General features: G+C 39.0%; 1 protein-coding gene across 1 annotated transcript in view; it reads right to left on the reverse strand.

The window, feature by feature from the left end:
* Positions 1 to 2,197: 2,197 nt before the first annotated feature.
* The window catches only part of egfra (epidermal growth factor receptor a (erythroblastic leukemia viral (v-erb-b) oncogene homolog, avian)), a 63,876-nt gene continuing 42,546 nt past the window's right edge, over positions 2,198 to 23,527 (reverse strand). The window contains exons 11-28 of the mRNA XM_047806304.1: positions 17,737 to 17,827; positions 17,401 to 17,600; positions 16,883 to 17,015; positions 16,577 to 16,667; positions 16,092 to 16,249; positions 15,919 to 15,957; positions 15,559 to 15,703; positions 14,703 to 14,825; positions 13,873 to 13,971; positions 12,143 to 12,328; positions 10,899 to 11,054; positions 9,493 to 9,568; positions 9,160 to 9,306; positions 8,891 to 8,988; positions 8,097 to 8,264; positions 5,366 to 5,407; positions 4,163 to 4,256; positions 2,198 to 3,610 (exon numbers count right to left, since the gene is read on the reverse strand). Coding sequence (XP_047662260.1) covers positions 3,252 to 3,610; positions 4,163 to 4,256; positions 5,366 to 5,407; positions 8,097 to 8,264; positions 8,891 to 8,988; positions 9,160 to 9,306; positions 9,493 to 9,568; positions 10,899 to 11,054; positions 12,143 to 12,328; positions 13,873 to 13,971; positions 14,703 to 14,825; positions 15,559 to 15,703; positions 15,919 to 15,957; positions 16,092 to 16,249; positions 16,577 to 16,667; positions 16,883 to 17,015; positions 17,401 to 17,600; positions 17,737 to 17,827 — 2,405 coding nt within the window. The 3' untranslated portion in view covers positions 2,198 to 3,251. The remainder of the gene's footprint in view (positions 3,611 to 4,162; positions 4,257 to 5,365; positions 5,408 to 8,096; positions 8,265 to 8,890; positions 8,989 to 9,159; positions 9,307 to 9,492; positions 9,569 to 10,898; positions 11,055 to 12,142; positions 12,329 to 13,872; positions 13,972 to 14,702; positions 14,826 to 15,558; positions 15,704 to 15,918; positions 15,958 to 16,091; positions 16,250 to 16,576; positions 16,668 to 16,882; positions 17,016 to 17,400; positions 17,601 to 17,736; positions 17,828 to 23,527) is intronic.

Raw genomic sequence — 23,527 nt, forward strand, 5'->3', positions numbered from 1 at the left:
CAACAGTAGTGTTGCACATGTTATGATTAGTATTATTGCTATGTTTGTTGTTCCTGTATGTCTTGTAATGAGCACTTGACTCATGTGTTATTATTAAAATCGTTGCTTTTTCATTATTAATGTCATATGATCTCTTCCTATTCTCGGAACAGGTCATTAGATGTTATTTACAAACACCATGACTTGGATCTTTGGGTATTTTCCCTTCATGACTTTCAAAAATGACTATAAATCTCTAAAGTTAATCTCTGCTGCCCCCTGGTGTTCCTCTGCAGTAATTACACAGCAGTAGATGCTCTGTAATCAGAATCAGGTTTATTGGCCTGTTCACACACACAAGGAATTTAGTTCCAGCTGCTTGTGACTCTCAAAAGTACAGACATAAATAACACTATACTATACAATACTATAATGTACAGTAACATTTTCCTCTCTACCTCAAATTGAGTGAATTATTCAAGTCATGACTGTTAAGTAAACACACACACACACACACACACACACACACACACACACACACACATACACACACACACACACACACACACACACACACTAAATATATAGACTGTTTTATAATGATTTTATAATTTGCAATGTGGACATATTTGTATTTGTTTGAAGAAGAACTGCATACTGTATGTGTCTGACGGTTAAGGGTGCACATACTTTTGGCCACATCATGAATTTTAATCTTTAGCTGATATTCTCTAAGCTTGAAAACTTCCCCTACCTGTTTAACTCATTAAAAATAACAAAAGACATGCATGATGTGAGTAGCAGCCACTTCCTGTAATCATGGTCGGTTTTATATAATTATTTCATTTTATAGAGACCTCCACACATCTGTGACTTCATATCTTAAACATGAGCTAAATCACTTCATTCAGGAAATCAGATCCGGTGAGAGAAACTACAGAACCGTGAGATACACCTCTACTAAAAACTCACTGAATAAACAGGACGTGACTCAGTTTCAGGTAAAATATTAAGCACCTCGACGCATCTCGCTTCTGATTGGTTAGAAACATAATGATTCATTTGGTAGTTCGGATTCACTTCTGGTTTATATTAAATCTGATTATTCTAACACACGAGCTCGTTCGAGTCACACTCCGTATTAACGGCCTTAACGGAACAGACAGAGGTGAAAAGCTGTCATTTGTCCATCACAGGACTGTCTTCAGGACTCGAGTGTACACTCTGTTGTTTTTCTGGCTGTGAGTGTGATCTAAAATGAGTCTGGAGTGTTTTAGATGTGTGTTTTTCTCTCTGTTGAGAACCTTACACAAAATTTTAGTGTTGAAGATGGATCTTTAAACGAACAAACACTCGGAACATCTCAGAGAGCAGAAATGGGTTTCATATCAACATTTACTCTGAAGACACGAACATCAGTGTGGGAAAAAAAATCACTTTTTTTTTTTTACTTTTCTATGAATATTAAATTCTATGAATTGCCCCATGTATTCTAGAGAAAAACAGGAACACTACATATTCAATCCAATAAATTCCCGAGTTGCATGGTGGCTTAGTATTTAGCACGTTCGCCTCACACCTCCAGTGTTGGGGGTTCGATTCCCGCCTCCGCCTTGTGTGTGTGGAGTTTGCATGTTCTCCCCGTGCCTCGGGGGTTTCCTCCGGGTACTCCGGTTTCCTCCCCCGGTCCAAAGACATGCATGGTAGGTTGATTGGCATCTCTGGAAAATTGTCCGTAGTGTGTGAGTGTGTGAGTGAATGAGAGTGTGTGTGTGTGTGACCTGCGATGGGTTGGCACTCCGTCCAGGGTGTATCCTGCCTTGATGCCCGATGACGCCTGAGATAGGCACAGGCTCCCCGTGACCCGAGAAGTTCGGATAAGCGGTAGAAAATGAATGAATGAATGAATGAATGAATGAAATTCCCGAGTGTCTACATTCATGTGCGCTTCATATTAACACCGCTGTGGAGTGAGACAGGAACATGCTGATAATAAGACGAAACGATCATCTCCGGATGCATAATTTGTAGTAATTTAGACATTTTGTTAGAGTAAATAATAAACACACGTCATGCTACATCACATCACATCACCAACCACCGATTCATTCCCTCTTATACCACACCTTCAAGTCTTATTCCTTATCTAGTAGACGGATGTTTTTTAAGAACATCCTGAGCAAATGAATGTGATAGGGAGAAAGGATCAAATGAGACCTGTACAAAACACACACTTTATTTAGTTTACTTTTTAAAAGTAATAATTATAGTCGAGAGGGCATAGATGGAAACGTCAAGGAGCAATAATCTTATTAAGCTTTTTTTTTTTTTTTTTTTAGCACAAAATCTGAAGAAGAGAATCTTACTGTACACGATCACACATTTCTCTTGGAGCCTCCTTTATGTTTTTCCGTAGCGCAACCTTTAAAACATTTCTAACAGTTTGACAACGAGTGAGTGCAGCAACGTGACGAGACAAGAACTGATGTACAGACCAGACGTGGAGGACAGACGCGTGACCGTACACGGCTTGTACAGTATAACATACTGTGATAGATGTGTGTAATAGATATGTTTGATCCTGCTGTCTCTCAGGAAAGACGTGTGGCTCAGCTTCGGTGGGGAAGAGGGGAAGCTGGATGCGCTACAGGACAAAGTCTGAACGTAAGACACGATGAGTTTCTTGATCTTTTAAAATGGTTTTCAGATTAGAGAGTCTGATTGTGGGACTGTTTGAAAGAAGGCAGCATCACGTCAGGGTTCTTTAGTTCTGCCGTTCGATTTTGTTTTAGAGAAATATTATCGATTTATCAGAATATGACATTATTAAGTGTGATGTTCTGAACTCCATACGTGTACAATAAGGTTGTCGTCTTCTCTACAGAGTCACGGTCAAGTCTTTTCCCAATCGGTATAAAACCTCAAACAGGAAGGAAATGCACAAGGATCAAAATACAGAAAAAAGTCTTTTAAAGTCTGTTCTGACAGAAAATGAAGCTAAAATGAAGGCTACGGAAAAGAGTTGGCCTTGGGAGTGAAATAAGCGGTGATTCGAGTTTTTCTCAAATCCTGTATGTAGTAAGACTACTTCTGAATAGGTTTAAAATTCTGAGACATATGGATGTGAGTCTGTCACAGCTTCCATCTCCAAAGACACACAAAAACTCAAGAAGTTCATGGTAGTTTAAAGCCTCCACCAAAGCATTGCTACGTTCTGCCATTGTAAGTCCAATCTCGTGGCTTTTACAGACTCCGCCCACTCCTGACGCGTGCTAGTGCACCTCCACGCCCATGTACTCCGAGTTCTCGGCGGCCGGGAGGTGACCGTTCGGTTTGGTCCCCAGAGGAAAGAAGTCCTGCTGGTAGTCGGGGTTGTCCATGCTGTTCTGCGCGATGTAGCCGTGCCCATGCCCGTTCAGCTGCTTCTGGCTGGACGTGAAGGGGGAAAACGGCTGAGAGTGGGAGGTGTTTAGGTACTCAGGGGCGGAGTTAGGAGAAGTGACGGTGGTTGGGTTTTTGAAGCAGTTCAGGTACTCCTCCTCTGTCTCATCCAGGGCTGAAGACGCCGGGTGCTGATAGATGGGGTTAGCCATGTCCGAGACCACAGAGCTGCTGTTCTGGTTCATGTATTCTGGTTGGAGAAAAGAGATTTAAAGAGGTTCAGTAAAAAAGTCACATCCACCCAGAACATTTTATCTCCACACCAGCAGAGGTCCCCATCCCATGAATATGCTATATGATCAAGTCAAACTTTAATTCGTTGCAAACATCTCATTTGTGTAAGACCTAAGTCTTATTTGAAACCTTTAAAATGAATGCCAGGTTCTTGACTTCTGCCTCATGGCTTTTTCCCCCCTCATTTATTTAAACTATTTGTTAATGACCTTTATGTCCTTGATCATGGATTGCGTCAAACTCGTATGATCTGGGTGTGAACGGTGACGTGTGTAGAGGATATGATTCACAGAGGCATCGTTAAACAAGCGCCATGACGACACGTCTCTCCGATAGATAGCTATGTTAGTCATGAGTAAGAATGTAGACCAGTTCAGCATCATTCCATCTCGTGGTCCCGTCTAAACGCAAACCCTGATCCATTAGTCCTGACAAAGGCGGCACATAAAAAGCGTGTGCATACTGAGCGGTGACATCCATGAAGACATGACCTTTGACCCTTGTTTACCTGGAGCAGGCTGGAAGTCTCCATCCAGGAAGCGTTCGGTGGGGTCGGGGATGTAGCGCAGCATGATGCTGTTCTCACGACCGGGGACGAGAGCCTGAGAGGGACACGAACACAGCAGCGTTACTCACTAATACAGACGTGGAATCCAGAGATACCTGAGGAACTAATGCTATATAACAGATATTACTCAAATAAAACAGACACCAAATGTGTCCTAGTCTGAAAACTGAATGAGAATTAAATATTGCTTTTAAATTAAACATGAAAAAACTGCTCCTGAATTTAGCAGGCACAATTGTGATTTTTATTCATTTCTTCTTCTTATTATTTATATTTATGGCATTTGGCAGATGTTCTTTATCCGATATTTATCTATCTGATATTTATCTACCTATCTATCTATCTATCTATCTATCTATCTATCTATCTATCTATCTATCTATCTATCTATCTATTTATTTGTGTATCTGTTTATTTATTTATTTATTTGCTTGTTTATTTGTTTATTTATTTATTTATCAAATTTTATCAATTTTTTTGTATCTACATGTATATATTTCTTAATTTAAGTTAAACACTGAGATTTGATTACATTTTTTTATTTGTTTGTTTGTTTATTAAATTTTATCTATATTTTTTGTATCTATATATTTCTTAATTTAAATTAAACATTGAGATTTTATTACATTTATTTATTTATTTATTAAATTTTATCTATATTTTTTGTATCTATATATTTCTTAATTTAAGTTAAACATCAACATTCTATTTATTTATTTATTTGTTTGTTTGTTTGTTTGTTTGTTTATCAATCATTTTTCTACACATATTTATTTATTCCACCTTTGACTCATTCTAATGGCAGATAATTTAAGAAGTTCTCAAATCTTTAGTCCTAGAATTAATTCTAAGCAAATGTAAACTTTAAAGCGTGTCATCGATGCGGTTCTACTACATTAATAACACGTTCAGAAACGTGTAAAGTAAACGTGGCATCTGAAATAAAACGGGAACGAAATCAAAGCTTTTCTCCCATTTCACTTTTTGGTGCTGGAACGTTACAAAACCCGAGCGGAAGAGAAAGGTCTTGTCCGTAGTTTACAGCAGAACACGGCACACGAACGTATTTCAAGTATATCAGGAAGAAGAAAGAAACAAACAGTACAAGAAGCGCTCAGGGGCTTTTTAACAGAACTCACTTACCCCGTTCCTGTTCTGGCATGAACCGATGCTGCTGTTCAGGCTCTGAAACGACAACAAGGAGCACGACGAGGTGAACAATCGCAAGAAGATTTGACCTTTTTTATTCTCTTTACCGTTTAAAACCGATTCCCTGCAAAGAACTGTTAGAGAAGTGTAAAAGTTGTACTAAATGATAACTCGTGTTTATTTCCACTCTGCTGTTGACTCTTACTACTGCGATCAGCTGCTGCATGCAATAAAATAACATTCGAATAAATTTTTTACTTTTTTTTATTCTTATTTTTATTTTTTTTACGCACACATTAACACAGATTTTGTATTTACCGTCAAACTGCATTTTATTTTGCTGAGATCATTTTTTTTTTTTGGTCATTTTTTTCTCTCTCTCGTTTTATTAGAATTTTTTTCTAACGATTCTTGTCCGTTTTTCTTTCTTTTTAACGATGCATTTCCTTCCTTTTTTTTTATCTCCTTTGTGTCAATCGCCAACAAAACCGTAAGTTTGGGTCTGTAGATGGGTGCGGTAGCAGTAAAATATTCAGGATAGTTAAACAAACATCAAGAAGCTTTTTTTTTTTTTGCCTTGAAGAGTGAAAAAAAGGAGCAATTCTTTTTTCATTAATTCTCGTTTTTCACAAGCTGTCATTTGTCAGCTAGGATGTTTTTGTTTTTTTTACGCATCTGCTCTCATGTCATTGAGTCTATACATGTTCGAATTCTGCTTTATGTCTCAGCTTAATACGTCCAGACGTCATCTCTGTATTTTCATTCATTTTATCCAAATCCTATTTCCTGTGTCTTCACATGACCTCGTGATTGTGCTCTGTGTCATTGTGAAATCTTGTGGTTGTGCTGTGAGGATGACTGCGGAGTCTGACGTATATTTCAAACTGTACTCTTTGTTAGGGGTCGAACAGCTCTGTCAACATTTTCTTTTGTTCTCGGCCGAGCCGAACTTGACGGATGACTAATGACAAGATAATAACTCGTCTCTTTCGAGCTCGGCTTTGCGTTACGTCCGTGTTTTGAACAGAAGCAAATTGAATTTCCTGTAAAGTTGAAGAAAATCGGCTCACTATCAGCAGCTAAACCAGAAAAGGTCATGAGGGTTCTTTCTCTTTCTCTCTCTCTTTCTCTCTCTCTCACTTTTTAAGAGGTAAAAGCTAAATAGGCTACCATGTGCGAAGATGAAATCCAGCCCATAAATGGCTTTAGCTTGAAGTCTGAGTTATATAAACCCCTGCTTCACGCAGAGTCCGTTTTTTCCCCCTTCAGCCAAATGGTTGTGAACAAGACGTTTCGCCTGCAAAGGCAATCACACTTGAAAGGCTGGAGGGAGTTTAGCGAGCTCTCAGCAATGGGCAAGAAGCCAAAACACGATGAGGCCATTTCTGTGATTTTTTTTCAGTGCACAGTGCTCATTAATCAGCAGGCACCTGGGAGGAAGCGGGCGCGGAGACGGCAGCACATGAGTGAACAGGAAACGGGCGGAAAAGTCAAGTTGGGCCAGTAGAAAGCAGGCCAGGTACCAGATCTGTTTCTGTAGCAGGGGCTCAAAGTAGAGCACTCATACGTCTATACTTCAGTAGTTCATTACCTGAAGCTACTCTAGTGCTCTGTTACTAAGGGCATGCATTACAATGTGGATCCTCTGGCTATGGTTACTCTAACGCTGGCAGCACGGATCCTTTATTACTATAAAAACATACAGTATAGCAATCTTATTACTATTTGGTATATTTTCACTCCAATATCCTTTATCGTCGTGGCCTAATGGTTAGAGAGTCTGATTTGTAACCCAAAGGTTGTGGGTTCGAGTCTCAGGCCAGCCACGACTGAGGTGCCCTTGAGCAAGGCACCGAACCCCCCAACTGCTCCCCGGGCGCCGCAGCATAAATGGCTGCCCACTGCTCCGGGTGTGTGTTCACGGTGTGTGTGTGTGTGTTCACTGCTGTGTGTGCACTTTGGATGGGTTAAATGCAGAGTACAAATTCTGAGTATGGGTCACCGTACTTAGCCGTATGTCACGTCACGTCACGTCACTTTGAATAATGAAGTGTGATGTATTGGTACTTTAATACTACATAATATGCTGCATTATAAAGTACTCAAGTTCTTTAAAATGTGGTGTAATGTTACTGTTACAGAGTGTATATAATACTGTCTCAGTACGGTATAGCAATGAAGCGTAGTGTATTGTAACTCTATCACTATATAGGTAGTATGGTACATTATTGTTACTCGATTATTATAAAGGATGTATTATTAATCTATTACAATAAAGTGTTGCATTACTACTCTGTTGTTGCTATGTGTTACTACATAGTATGGTGTATTAATACTCTATTACAATGAAATGTAGTTATTATTACTCTATTACTACATAATATGGTGTGTTATTATTGTATTTCTCTAAAATGTGTACTGTTACTCTGGTACAATGGAATCTTGTGTATTATCACTCTATTATTATACTATTATATTATATTATTTTATATATTATATTATTACTATATTATTACTATATTATATATGTATATTACTATTATTACTATTATATATTATTATACTTGAGTACCAGTCAGTATGCAGTATGTCCGTTACGATAAAGCTAAACTTTATTATACCATCATATACACCGTACTGTTTAGCTACTGTAGCATAGCAGATATTACCCAACAAAATGCTTGTAGGTAAGATGTGTCTACTATGAGTGTGTGAGTGTTATTACCACAGAGTGCAGTAGCTTTGTACGAGACGTGCTGGGGCTGCTGAAGAAGCCGTGGTTGGGCAGTAAATACTCATCAGCATCCACGGCCTCATCCAGATCCACCTCACTCATCAGAGTGCGGTAGAATTTGTTGTCTGTGGGGCTGGGCAAGTGCATCCGCTCGTCACCCTGCAAAACAAAAATACTAAAGATGCACTGCATTTTGGTCTGTCATGTTATTCACCTGTCTACCCTGGCTAACTCTAATACTATATATCCATTCCTCCATCCATCCATCCATCCATCCATCCATCCATCCATCCATCCATCCATCCACCTCAGTCATGTTAAATTCTGAGTGAGTGCTGATTATTGTCTATAAGAGCAGAGCCCTGGTAGTAGTTCTGGCTGCATGCTGTATATTAATGCACTGGTTCTAATATTCATTCCTTCATTCATTTTCTACCGCTTATCCGAACTACTCGGGTCACAGGGAGCCTGTGCCTATCTCAGGCGTCATCGGGCATGGAGGCAGGATACACCCTGGATGGAGTGCCAACCCATCGCAGGGCACACACACACTCTCATTCACTCACACACACACACTACGGACAATTTTCCAGAGATGCCAATCAACCTACCATGCATGTCTTTGGACCGGGGGAGGAAACCGGAGTACCCGGAGGAAACCCCCGAGGCACGGGGAGAACATGCAAACTCCACACACAAGGCGGAGGCGGGAATCGAACCCCCAACCCTGGAGGTGTGAGGCGAACGTGCTAACCCTATATCACCGTGCCCTCACTGCAGCTCACCTGAATGACAAGGTAACGTTTTGGATCTCGTGCCATCTTGGAAAATTCTGCGATGAGCTCCCTGAATCTTGGTCTGCTGTCTGCGTCTATCATCCAGCCTAAGATAAAAAAAAATACAGTATGATATTTAGGACATGTATTTAGTTGGTAAAAGTATGTTATGGTATGCTATATCATGGAATTTTACCTTCAGATCATCTTTATATCATATCAAAACATTTGATTCCTGTCTCAGGAGAAGAGACACACGCCAAACCTTCAACACTTACATTTCACCATGATCATGTAGACGTCGATGGTGCAGATCGGCGGCTGAGGGAGTCTCTCTCCTTTCTCTAAGACCCCGGCGATTTCACTGGCAGGAATTCCGTCGTAAGGCTTCGTCCCGAATGTCATCAGCTCCCAGACGGTCACACCTCCAGAGACGATCGCATAAAAGTTAATAGAAAAGCACGTTCCCGAAGACCTCGTAAGCTAACGGTACGCTGACCAAGCAACTTAATAGTGACTTGAATGTATTCACTAATAATACATTTGACAAATATCTTCTTATGCATACACAATTTCTCATGCTGTTTTTTTGCTAGAGATTTACTTCTTACCATAACTCCATATGTCACTTTGATGCGTGTAGGTCCGGTGAAGGATGGATTCGAGCGCCATCCATTTTATCGGCACCTTAACAGTGAGAAAAAAAAAGAAGGTTATAAACAAGTCCTTAGGTTCCACCACTTTAGAGTTAGAGGAAGAATCACCCTCAACAACCTGCAATATTTACAGTATAAATGATATAAATGTCACATGTTTAAAATGAAATGATGAGATTTTGGTTTAAACGACGTGTTTGGTAACTTTTCCCGCCATCGTTCGAAGGCTTCCTGAAATATATTGTGTTTCGGGGTGGGGAAATTTTTCCTTTAGGTTCGAAGATAGAGACATAACATTGGAGATGTTTGTATGATTTTTTATATAGTTTTTTTATACAGTTTTCTTAGATTATACTAACTATTTCTTAGTTTATACTTTCTTATTATTTTATTCTCAGATTATTTTTTTGCTTTTTTTTAATACTTTTTTACATTCTTTATTCTTATACCGGACAGTTGCATAAAGCAGTTCACTGAATATCGTACCCTGTATGTATGTGTATGTGACAAATATAATTTGATTTGAGATAATTACATATATATATATATATATATATATATATATATATATATATATATATATATATATATATATATATATATATATATATATTTTTATACATTTCACAAAGCTGGGGGGTCACGGTGGCTTAGTGGTTAGCACGTTTGCCTCACACCTCCAGGGTTGGGGGTTTGATTCCCACCTCCGCCTCGTGTGTGTGGAGTTTGCATGTTCTCCCCGTGCCTCGGGGTTTCCTCCGGGTACTCCGGTTTCCTCCCCCGGTCCAAAGACATGCATGGTAGGTTGATTGGCATCTCTGGAAAATTGTCTGTAGTGTGTGAGTGTGTGAGTGAATGAGAGTGTGTGTGTGCCCTGTGATGGGTTGGCACTCCATCCAGGGTGTATCCTGCCTCGATGCCCGATGACGCCTGAGATAGGCACAGGCTCCCCGTGACCCGAGAAGTTCGGATAAGCGGTAGAAAATGAATGAATGAATGAATGAATGAATTTCACAAAGCTCTCTGCTCTTCTCTATTTGTTCTCAGGTGTTAAAGCAACGCTACAATCCAAAACCAAAATGTATCCATTTAACTGTCGTAGCTAGTTTCACTATTTTCTTAGCATTTTCTGGTTTTAAAGATGAAGATGGAGGAAAATTCCTTTCAGGTGATGTATCTGGAGTCGTAAAGTAGTTTTGTGGTTAAAATGGAGCTGATGGGATGTAATGGAAAGTGAGAGATTTTAGTGGAAGAATGTTAAACACTACATGCACTGCGTGATCGATAACATCTTCCGTCATCCATGATCATAATTCAGCATAATTCAGATCATCCATCAAGACCGTACTGTACGCGCTCACCTTCCCTCCGTCTGCGTGGTACGCTTTCTCGTCGGCATTGAGGAGTTTGGCCAAGCCGAAATCGGTGATCTTCACATGCTGAGGAGTTTTCACCAGCACGTTGCGTGCGGCCAAATCCCTGTGCACCAGGTGGCGCTCTTCCAAGTAGTTCATCCCCTGAAATAAGCAGAAAAAACACAATTTCCATAAAGGGGAAAGGATGTATGATATGGGGAATGGGAGCAGCTGGTTTTCCTTTATAATATGTGTTTTTTTTATTTCATTTGTGCAAAAAATAAATAAATAAAATCCAGTTCTTGTCATTACACGCCGATGATTGATGAGATGTGGATTAATTTTTATGGATATATATATAATGCAGGTCAAATTCATATTTGAAAATGTAATAAAGCATCCAGCGTGTGCTTCAAAAGATTCAAAGAGACATTTATTCACTGGGGAAATCAAATTCTTTTTCAAGGCCTTCAGGGAATTCTGGCAAATGCTGATGTATAGTTTTATCCGCCTTCCCGTAGAGTTTATCTCAGCACATCAGACGTCAGAGCAGGAGAGACAGATGCCATACCCTGGGATGACGACGATGAAAAACTGCTGGGATAATCGTTTTTTTATTTAATGACTCCTCATGGACCGATGGAATATAGCGCGATAGACAAAGTCGCTAGAGAAGAAAGATGGATTTCTGGGGAAAATATAACTTGCTCGTCTTTTTGAACTCGTGTACATCATGGGAAATAATTCTCACGTGTCTAAGGTTTGCATCCTCATTCACATGCCTGGCTTTATCTGAATGTACAAATGTGCGTCAGTATGGTGTTTAATTCGACACAGCTTTGTGTTTGTTTTTTATTTTTTAATTACTGTAAGGCAAAAAATTCTCAAGCAGGGATCAAAAAAATACTCATGAGCCCTAAAAAGACAAGAGTTAAACATTATGTGAATATATAATTATATATATAAGTCATAACCAAAAAAAAAATAATAATAATCCGCAGAAACATTAAAGGTCATTAGAGGTTATTAAAGTTTGTTGTATAAGTAAAAAAAACTTCCTAACATTCCCATTTTAATATTTTAATTTGAACCAAGTGTTAAAACACAAAAACGTTGACAACCAGCCAAACCCAAGTGTGTGTATTTACCTCAGACTTTTGCACCCTACTGTAAGTGATAACTGGCTTTTGGTCTGGCTCTGTTCTACCTTCGTAATGGCATTTAACTAAGATGGAGGCCGTTCTCCGTACCTTAGCAATCTGAACACACCAGTTGAGCAGGGGCTGCGAGCCGATGTTGTCCTTGTTCGCCTTGACGTATTCGAGCAGGCAGCCATAGGGCATGAGCTGGGTCACCAGCTGCACGTTGGAGGTCAGGCAGATGCCCAACAGGCGGCAAACGTGCGGATGTTCCACGCTCGCCATCACATAGGCCTCCTGAAAGCACATAAACGCTCGTGAATGACAATTTGAAGCAAGCCGGAGATTCGATCGAACCCTTTTTACCAGCATGCTGACGTTCAAATCGGCTTTTCAATCAGTATAAACGAATAAATAATAATTTCATCGCCTGATATAAAACAGATATAAAATAATTTAAAAAAAAAGATGAACAAACACTTGCAGCATCTCAGAGAGCAGAAACGGGTTTGATATCATCGTTTACTCTAAAGATACCAACAAAAAAAAGAAATACTTCTGAAACACTACAAATTCAGTCTATTCTGTTACAGCAGAATATTTTTTGCTCGCTGGATTAATTATCATACATGGATGACACACGATTTTTCCACAATACAGCAGAACACAGTGTAGGTACAGTAGCATCTCCTGCTAGCATCACATTCTCTCACCTCACAGTTAAACATATCCTTAAAGATGATAACATGTCCATAAAGCAGGTTCAAAGATATTATCGGGTATATTATTGTTAGCTTGTTCGTATATTATTATATACTCGTTTGTTTTCGTCTGTATTCGTGAAGTCGACAAGCTAACTAGCTCATTGCATTACATTAGCCTAGTTGGCACAGCTGGTATCTGTAGTCGTAGAATTTATCTTTTGTTTCGCTACATGCTAATATTTGAGACAAAACCTAGATTGTTTGGCTGAAAGCACTGGAAATTTGGTGGTGTTTAAAAAAAATGGGCTGTTAATAAGGAGCTAGCAAGAAAGGAGAGAGAGAGAGAGAGAGAGAGAGAGAGAGAGAGAGAGAGAGAGAGAGAGAGAGAGAGAGGGGAAAAAACTGCTAGCATGCAGTAAGACAGTAATTATAACCTATAAGGCTGTGCGTGTGGTTTAGCACGAATCTTCAGAGTAACACTGGTGTCATGCTGGAATGCGGCTTTACCGGAAAGCACACGGACAAACGAAAAAAAAAAAAAGCTTTAGCCTTAGAGACCAGGAGAAGTCACTTTCTGGAAAAGACTTAATGCTCAGCCAATACAAATAACTGCTCATTTCCCCTCCTCTCATCAGGGAGTCGACGTCGTGTGTTGCAGATGTTCCTCATGCACCTCATGTCCTCATTCCTACTTCTGTACGTCTGATTTCTTCTACTGATCAGAAGGCTGTCGTGTTTACATATCAGACTTATCTTCTATCGCTCAAAACACATCCTCTTAATCAAAGCGGATTTGCTTTGAAACTAATAAAAAATTTGTTATATATCTTCAGGAAGACCTTTTCCGCTTTTAGGGTTCAAGGATGACCGGAAGTCCCAAGAAATCCTATGCTTTATGAGAACTCTGGTAAAGCAGACTTCCTTTCCCAAATCTTAGAAAAGGGCAGGAGTTTATTTTTATTTATGGGCTAAATGAACTGAGTTTTCAAATGCTGTAAATAAAACGTTCTTTTTGTACAATTTTTTTTCTTCTGTTTAAAGTATATTACTATCATAACCTCATCATCATCATCATCATCATCATCATCATCATCATCAAGTAAATGTCCTCAAGTAAATAAATTAAAATAAACTCACATCTAGGATCTCTTTGTTAGCTTTCTGCAGCGTGGCTTCTCTCAAAACCTTAATGGCGACGGGAATCTTCACGTCTTCTCCTTCGGGGACCCATAAACCCTGCGTCAAGAAATCCGATTTAACTTCATATAAACATTCATCATTCCAAAAACATATAAACAGCTTTTAGGAGCAGGAAAGAGTTGTGACGTGAAAATAAACAGCTCCGAAAAACAAACAAAATTTTGAGAAACAGTAAGTAAGTCATTACTTATGAAATTAATGTGATTTTTTTTTCAATTAAATTCTGAATGCTTTTCCATCATTATTTTATTTTCCCAAAATGACTTGAAATTCCCATCACATAAAATCCTGATGTGTTTTATTCCTCTTATACCAAGTAACTGGCCGATTCTTTTAAATTACAGAGTGACACGCTTTTAGATTTTATCCGTTTATAATTACGTTTATCGATTTTTAACTGATCAAGATCGTAATATATATATATCATATATATAGTTAAAAATTACAGAGGGACTATATCTAAAGCAGCAAGAGAAAACAAATGAAAAAATACTAGGGTTAGAAATAAACTGAAACCGTAAAGATTTTTACGTTTCAAATAAAATATACTTTATATGTTAAATGTTTCATTATTTTCAGAGTATATTCAGCACTTCTGAGTAACAGATATGTGGTAGAAATTTTGTATCTATTTTTACTATAAAATAATTCAATAAAGTGAAATACCATTTAAAAATGGGTTTAAAAAAAAAAAGAGTTGTATAAAGTCACGCGGTTGTTGTATTGCATATGGGTCACGTGATCTCGGAAACAAGAGGGTTAGTCACCTTATACACGGTGCCGAAAGCTCCGGAGCCGAGCACTTTGATCTTTTTGAACTCGGTCTCTTTCAGGACGCGCAGCAGCGCCTGGTTCGGAGCTTCTCCGCTGGGAGTGAGAGGCTCCACTAACTAAGAACACACACACACACACACACACACACACACACACACACACACACACACACACACACGCACACACACGTCCTGTCAAGAAACATCTCTGCACACTCGGTGAGGAGAACATCCTGTCTTGATGTGCTGCTTCCTCTCCCATGATGAATGATACAACACTCGGCTTTGTGTAGAGAGAGACGTACTCGTGTCCGTACTTATCAGCCTTCAGATAACAGATAACGTCCGCGTACGGAGCAACAAAGCTCTTCTCATTACTAATCACGGTCTGACCCACTCACTCCACCACGCATTTACACAAAAAAAACCCACATGCTTTTAAAAGACCTTCCAACAATTTATCATCTTCTAGCTTTCCAGCATGAGTAACATCTAAAGAACCTAACACACAGATCCTCTTTACATGTGTGCAAAAATATCATTTCATTTAAGCAAATTATATTTTTTTAGAAACATCACATAAACAAAAAGAGTTTTTCTCGTAACCCCGCCCCCTTTTTCTCTAAGTAAGCAAAGCTGTTGTGTCCAACTTTCCACTCTTTTTCAGCTTCGTTCCTTTAATGAAACTTAGAAACATTCTGTCAACTGCTGTCAATCAACCGTCTGACCAATCGGAGGAGAGAATGTAACAGTGCTGTGGTATAAACAGTGTACTTTTTTACTAAAACTTGAGTGTGTGTGTGTGTGTGTGTGTGTGTGTGTGTGTGAGGTGTCAGGTGTTGAACCGAACCTCTCTCTCCTGCAATAATCTGCGCAGAGTTCTCTTCCGCTTAATCTTCCGTCTCCTTAGTGCCACGGCGATGGCCAGGCAGATGATGACAAAACCCAGGAGTCCTCCGACCACACTGGCGGCGATGATCGACGTGCTCGTGTCACTGAGAGACCGAAAGAATTTATCTATTTATAACCAGAATACTGTTGTTTGAGAAGGCTTATCTATCTATCTATCTATCTATCTATCTATCTATCTATCTATCTATCTATCTATCTATCTATCTATCTATCATTTATTTATTTATTTGTTTGTTTGTTTGTTTGTTTGTTTGTTTATTTGTTTATTTATTTATTTATTTATTTATTTAATTCTTACCTTGTTCCTTTGCACTCATGAAGATTTGGTCCTGTACATCTAAAAGAAAATAATGAAGAGGCATCAAAAAAACAAAAAACCCACAATATGCAGCAGGCAGGAGAGAAGATCTAATCTAAACTAAGCCAAGGCGATATTAGCAGAAGCAGGAGATCAGCAGGTGTAGCTCTTACCCCTGGGTGCAGTTGGGGTGGCAGAGCTGACACACGTGCATACTGTCAGGATATTTCCATATCAGCATTTCCTTCTCCCCCGGGACACCCTGCGGGCAGCGCGACACACAGTGTGGCCCGTCTTTGTAGTTCGCACACTCCACACACATGTCAGGACCCTGCAAAAGCAAACACCAACCGCTACACAAAAATGTCCACACTTCCTTCTAAGACACAATTCATGCTAATCAACTGTAACAGTAACACTACATGTTGTCTATCTAGTGCACATGGAACTACAAGTAGCATGTTGTTGTATTGTGTTGTTGTTACGTTGTCTGTGTTGTTGTTGTGTTGTTATTGTGTTGTGTTGTTGTTTTGTTGTTGTTGTGTTATTGTGTTGTTATCTTGTCGTGTTGTTGTTATTGTGTTGTTGTTATCTTGTCGTGTTGTTGTTGTTTTGTTGTGTTGTTGTTGTTGTTCGAGTTGTTCTTTACTCCACTTACAGGCCCGGAGCAGGTCCGAGTTCCGTTCAGAGGCTTGCACTCGGGGTCACACTCCAGACACGTCTTATTGACCTCACTCTCACGTGGCTCGCTATAGACACAAACACATTTCATTATTTTGCTATATGTTGTATATTGTTGTATGTTGTATTTAGGGATATGACCTGTTCCATATTAACTAAAGATTTAGTTCCGGAACATTCTGTAAGATTATTCAGAATTACTGCTCCAGGACAGACGCCTTAATATCTCGTATAAGGATCAGCACACGGATAGAGATACAGATCTGCTACAGATGTGACTCACCCATCCAAGAGGTTACAGGAAGCCACGCAGCTCGTCTTGCGTCTGTGGCTCACGCAGCTGAAGCACATGGTTGGCCCCGGACCCCAGCAACCGTCCGACGTACACATCTCATCACAGGTAAGGTTCTGTGCCGCTGCAGAAAACAGAGAACTTCAGCGGTCAAGCCATCAAGAACATGTCTGTTCTGTGTTCAGTATTTACAATGACGTGACATCATGATGCAGACTGAAGAGTAGTGATGAAGGTCCGTGATGGAGGAGAGTGATAAATGTTAGTCATGAAGGTGACTGTTGGAGGTCAGTGATAAAGGTAAGTGAATAAGGTCAGTGATGGAGGTCAGTGATGGAGGTGACTGATGGAAGTCAGTGAAGAAGGTCAGTGATGGAGGTCAGTGATGGAGAGCAGTGATGAAGGTCAATGGTGGAGAACAGTGATGAAGGTCAGTAATGAGGCTCAGTGATGGAGAGCAGTGATGTATGTCAGTGATGTATGTCAGTGATGAAGGTGGAGCTCAGTACCACAGCTGGCAGCGTCTGCGTTCTGCATGGGTCGGACCTGCTGCCTGTCTGATTTAAAGAGCCGGCTCCAGTGCTCTGGGCTGTTGTAGCACAGTCCGGGGTTCTGTGTGATGGCCACGTCTCCATCACTGATCTCTCGCAGAGAGTGCAGGCCCAGGTACGTTATTTTAGTCCCGCTGATCCCCAGACTCACCGTACCTCTGCAACAACAAAACAAATCCTCACCTCCAACACTGACACTTTAAATCAGAGCAATCGTTACTGGTGGATTAATACATCCTGAGATCCATATAAAAAAAAACAAAAAACAGATTTCTGTTTATTTTTCAATCTTACTGGTATTTGATTCGTCCGCGGATCACCTCCAGGTTTTCGAAGGGGCTGAGAGAAGGCATGTCATCTGTCCAGTGCTGAATCAGCAGAGTGCCTGGTTAAAAAAACACATGGACTCCTGACATTCCACTGCATCAAATTATCATTATTATTATTATTAAAAATAAACCGCTGGCAAACATGCTGTTATTGGATAATTTTCTTTCTTTCTTTCTTTCTTTCTTTCTTTCTTTCTTTCTTTCTTTCTTTCTTTCTTTCTTTCTTCTTCCTTTCTTTCTTCTCTCTCTTGTCCTTTTTTTTTTTCCTCGCTTCTATCTTCGTTCCTCGCTCGTCTTTTCTCTCTCTCCTCTCTCCTCTAGTCTTTTTCTTTTTTTTTTTTTTTTACGATTCTTTTTTCCTGGTTTTCTTTTTTTTCTTATCTTTTCCTTTTTTGTGTTTTTTTAGTCTTTCTCTCTCCTCTCGCAGATCGTTTTTGTCCTCTTCTCTCTCTTGGTCTTTTTTGTCTTTTTTTTTTCCTCTCTTCTTCTCCACTCTCTCTCTCCTCCTCCTTCCCTCTCCTTCTGTTTTCTCTCCGTCCTCTCTTTTCTTTTTTTTTCTGTTTTTTTTTTTTTTTTATTTTGTTTAGTCAATCTGTGCTCGCTCTCACTCTCTTTTTTCTTTTTCTGTTTTTTGCATGCTTCGTCTCTCGTGTCTCTAGTGCGGCGTCTGGCGGTCTTTCTTTCTCTCGGTCTTTACTCTCGCTTTGTGGCATCATTTACACACCAGTTTTCACTTGTTTGGTAGTTTTGTAGTGCGTCGCGTCTACATCTCCCTACGCAGTCTTTTCTGTTTTTCGTGGGGGTTTTGTTCTTCTCTCCCACTGCTGAGTCATCTTTTCTTTTTCCTATTCATCGCTGCTCGCGGTCCCTATCAACTCATTCAGGACTCTTCTCAAGTCGGTTTTACACACTCCTCTCCTTCCTCGTCCGTTTTTTCTTTATTTTGTGAATAACCCTTCTTGACTCTTGTATCGCGGATTCGTTTTTCTTTCGGCTTTAAGAGTATTTGGTTGTGGCGCTCTACCGCGTCGTCATCTCGGCTCGGCTCGTCGTGAACAACCTTCTCTCTCTCCCTTCGTTGGTTAGTGTTTCTATGTTGTGTTAGTCCTTTGGTGATTGTATTTGGCTTTTTAAGGATTTTGGTTGTTCTAGATGATGTCTCAAATGGGTTTCTTCTCTCTCCCCTCCGACTCTTCTCGCGCTCTTTTTGCAACCGGATCACAGCCTCCTCATGTTGGGTTTGACTTTTTCACTCGTTGGGAGGGAGCTTCTCTTATTTTCTTTTGTTGAGTGTTATATTTATTATGCCGTCGTTTTTTCTTCTTTTTCTATTCTGAATTCTTAGTCTGTTTTATTTACTTACCTTTTTGGGCTTATCTTGTATGGCATTAATAGTTTCTTTCTTTAGTCTTGTTTTCTTCTCTTATTTTTTTCTTTCTTATTGGTTTTTTGCTACCGTTTGATTTCTTTCGGATTTTCTGGTAAAGTTTCATTATTTTGCTTTCTTCGTTTTTTTTGCTGTGAGTCTTGTTCCGTCTGTTTCTTAGGAACATTCTTTTTTCTTGCTGTTATTAATCCTGTTCCTGAATACTCGTGGTACTGTGTGTCTCTGCCTTCTCTTTCGTTTTTTGTTTTTTCTGATAGTGATTTCGTCCGTTAGTTTGTCTTTCTGTAGCTACTTCTTACTATTGTTACGCTTTTGTGGTTTTCTTTGTCTCTTCTGCTATTTCTTCTTGTTGTCGTTTCTTTTCTTTTTGATGGACGGGAGAGGGAGTTGTTTCGTTTCTTTGTCTTTATTCTTGGTCGATTTTTCTATTCTTTCTTCGGACGGTTCTGTTTCTGTTCTAAATCGCTTGGCCTTTCTATGCTTTTTTTCTTGGTCAACTTTTCTGTGCTTGTTCTTGGTGACAAAATAATCTTTGTTCTTTTTTCTTCTCTTCTTTTCTTGATCTTTTCGTATCTCTCAGTTGTGCTATTTATCTGTTTCTACTGCTTTCTCTTTATCTTGATCTACTTGTTTTCTTTCTCTCTATTACGTCAATATCTCTTCTTCTAGGTCCTATTCTTCACGTTGTCTTTTGCATTCTTCTCTTTGTCTTCTCTTTTTCTAGGGTTACTCATTTTCTGGCTCTCGTCTTTCTCCTTTTCTTTCAGGGAATCGATTCATACTTTCTTTCTCTCTATTCTTGTCTATCAATCTTTTTCTACTCTCTTTCTCTCATTCTGATCTCTTCTTTCTTTCACCTTGGATCTTTGGCGTAACGTATCTGTGGGCTTTTCTCTTTTCTTTCTCTTTTTCTTTCCGTTTCTGCTTTTCTTTTGTCTTTCTTGCTTTCGTCTGTTTTCTTGTCACGGGCTTTCTTTCTTCTTTGCTTCTGTCTACTTTTTCGTCTTTCTGGCTTTTTCTTTCACTTCTAAAGCTTCTCTTTTTCGTTTGTTCCTTCTCTCTAGGGACCTCTTTTCTTTCTCTCTTTCATTTCTTTCTTTTACTGTGGTCTTTCTCGATTTTCTAGTTTCCCTGCTTACTTTTTCTTATCTTTCTCTGTCTGTGTCTTATCCTCTTGTATTTCATCTTAGGAAGTCTTTCTCGATTCTTTTCTATTCAATCTCTGTCTGTCTCTTCTTTCGTTTCTCTGTCGTTTTGTTTTCCTATCTGTCTTTGCCCTTTTGACTCGTTTTCTTTCCTCTGTGGTCTATATTTCTTTCTTGGATCTATGTCTTAGGTATCTTTCTCGTGTTCCACGTTTTACTTTCTGTTTCTTTCTCCTTTTTCTTTCTAGGTCTTTGTCTGTTTCTTGCTTCGTCTTTGACTCCCAGAGGTTGGCTGTGATTGCGCTTCTCTCTCTCTCTTGCGGAAGTTTCTCTCTCTTTGTCTTTCTTTGATCTTTTCTCTTTCTTTCTCTTGTTCATCTGCTTTTTCTTCTCTTGTTGTTCTTTTATGCTTTTGCTGTTCTTTTCCGTGTCTTTTCGGACATTCTCTGTCTCTCAGAGGAGGTCTGTCTGTTTCTCTTTGATTACGTGATTTTCGTTCCTTTGTCTTCTTTTCTTCCTTCATTTCTCTCTGTTCTTTATCTTTCTATGGCGGTCTCATCTTCTCTTTTTTCTTTCTCTACTCTCTTTTCTTCTCTTTCTTTACTTGGGTCGCACATCTCTTTTCTTTTTGCTTTCTCTCTTGTCTTTCGTGAGAGTCTATCTTTCTTATCTCTCTTTTTCTTACTCTTTTTCCTTTCTCTCTTTCTTTTCTTCCCTTTTTGTGCTTGTCTGTCTGATTCTCTCCAGGAGATCCGGTTTCTGCTTTTTCTTTTCCTCTTTTCGTGTCTGCTGTTCGTCTTCTTCTTCTGTCGCTCGTTTTCTGGCGCTCTTTTCTGTGATTTTCGTTTCTTTCTTCTGTTTTCTTTCGTGTGTAATTGAAGGCTCTTTCTTCTTAGCATCGTTTTCTCTCTGCTGATTCTTTCTTTTGTCTCTGGATTTTCCGTTTCTTTACGTGGTGCTTGTCTCTTTCTGCTCTTTCTTTGCTCTGTTTGCCTCTCTGCGTCTCCGTGTGCTCTCTGTCTCTCTCTCTCTTTTTCTTTCTCGTCTTCTTTCTCTCTCCTTACTCTTGTCTTCTCTTTCTTCCTGTCTCTTTTCTTTATTTCTCTCTTTTCTTTTCCTTCTCTTTCCTCTTTCTCTTTCTTTCTCTTTCTTTCTGTGTTCTTTTGTCTTTTCTTTCTTTCTCTTCTCTCTTTCTCTTTTCTCTCAACTCTCTTCTTATTTCTCTCTCTTTCTTTCTCTTTTTCTTTTCTTTCTCTTTTTCTTTCTTTCTGCCTTTTCGTTCTCTCTTTTACTTATTACCTTCTGATTTTCTCTTTTCTTTCTCTTTCTCTTTCTTTTCTTCTTCTCTTCTTCCTTTCTTTCCTTTCTTTCTTTTCTCTTTCTTTATCTTGTCTTCTTCTCTTCTCTTCTCTCTTGTCTTTTTTCTTCTCTCTTTCTTCTCTCTTTCTGTTCTTTCTTCTTCTTTCTCTCTCTTTCTTTCTTCCTCTCTGTCTTCTCTCTCTTGTCCTTTCTTTCTCTTCTTTTCTGTCTCTCTTTCTTCTTTTTCTTCCTTCTCTTTCTTCTTCTTTCTTCTCTCTCTCTCTTCTCTTTCTTTTCTTTCTCTTTCTCTTTCTCTTTCTTCTTTTGTCTTCTCTCTTTTCTCTTTTCTTTCTCTTCTTTCTTCTCTTTCTTTCTCTTTTCTTCCTCTTTCTGTTTCCTTCTTTCTTCTCTCTCTTCTCTCTCTGTCTTTTCTCTTTCTTCTTCTCTCTCTTTCTTTCTCTCTCTTTCTTTTTCTCTTTTCTTTCTGTTCTTTCTCTTCTTTCTCTCTTTCTTCTCTTTTTCCTTCTCTGTCATCTTCTTTCTGTCTTTCTCTCTCTCTTTCTCTATTTCTTTCTCTCTTTCTTTCTTTCTTTCTTTCCCTCTTTTCTCTTCTTTTTTCTTCTTCTCTTTCTTCTTCTCTTTCTTTCTTCTCTTCTCTTTCTGGTTCTCTCTCTTTTCTTCTTTTATCTCTTTCTGCTCTTCGTTTCTGGTCTTCTCTTTCTCTTCTTTCTCTATTCTGTCTCTTTCTTCTCTTTCTTGATCTTCTCTCTGTCTTTCTTCTCCCTCTCTCTCTTCTCTTCTTTCTTTTTCTTTCCTCTTTCTTCTCTTCTCTCTCTTTTTCTTTCTCTTTCTGTCTCCTTCTTCTTTCTTCTCTCTTCTCTTTTCTTCTTCTTTCTTCTTTCTGTCTTCTGCTTTCCTGTCTCTCTCTCTCCTTATCATCTTTCTTTTTCTTTTCTTCTCTTTTTCTGTCTCCTCATCTTGTCTATTCTTTCTGTCTCTCTTTGTCCTGTTTGTTCTTTCTCTCTTTCTGTCTTTTCTTGTGTCTTTCTCCTTTTCCTGGGCTGTCTTCTTCTTCTTTCTTCCTTTCTCTCCTCTTTCTCGTTCTCTTCTCTCCTTTCTCTGCTTCTCTTTTCTTTTCTTTGTCTTTCTTCCTCTTTCTTTCTTCCTCTCCCTCTTTTTTTCTCTCTTTCTTTCTTTCTCTTCTTTCTTTTTCTTTCTTCTTCTTTCTTTTTCTCTCTCTTTGCTTGTCTCTTCTGTCTTTCTTTTCTTTCTTCTCTATTCTTTCTGTTCTCTTTCTTCTTTCTTTCTTTTCCTGTCTCTCTCTCTCTTTTCTTTCTTGTCTCTCTTTCTCTTCTTTCTTTCTTTCTTTCTTATCTTCTTCTTCTTTCCTGTTTCTTTCTGTCTTTTTTCTTTCTTTTCTTTCTTTCGTTCTTTTTTTGCAGTTTTCTTTTTCTTGTCTGGGTTTCTTCTCTTTTCTTTCCTTCTCTTTCTCTTCTTGTCTTTCGATTTCACTTAATTCTTTTCCAATTTGTTCTTTTTTTTCTCTCTCGATCTTCGGCTCCTCTTTTCTTTTTCCTTCTTTCTTTCTAGTGTCACCTTTTCTTCTTTCAGACCTTTAACTCCTCGCTCTTTTCTTTTTTTTCTTTCGTTTGCTTTTCTCCTTTCTCTTGTCTTGTCTTTCTTTCTTTTGCCTGATGGTAGTTTTCTTGTCTTCATTTGGGTTGTTCGGATGTCTTGCTCTCTTTTTTCTTTTCTTTCTTTTTCTATCTTTCTATTTTCTTTCTTTCTTTCTTGTTCTTTTTCTCTTCTTTCTATTCTTTGTGTCTTGTGTTTTCTTGTGTTCTTTTCTTTCTTCTTGTTTTCTTCTTCTTCTTCTTATATGGGCTGATTTCCTTTCTTCTTCTTTCTTTCTTTCTTTCTTTTCT

Source organism: Tachysurus fulvidraco, chromosome 22 (genome assembly GCF_022655615.1).
Source record: "Tachysurus fulvidraco isolate hzauxx_2018 chromosome 22, HZAU_PFXX_2.0, whole genome shotgun sequence".
NCBI classification, from domain to species: domain Eukaryota; kingdom Metazoa; phylum Chordata; class Actinopteri; order Siluriformes; family Bagridae; genus Tachysurus; species Tachysurus fulvidraco.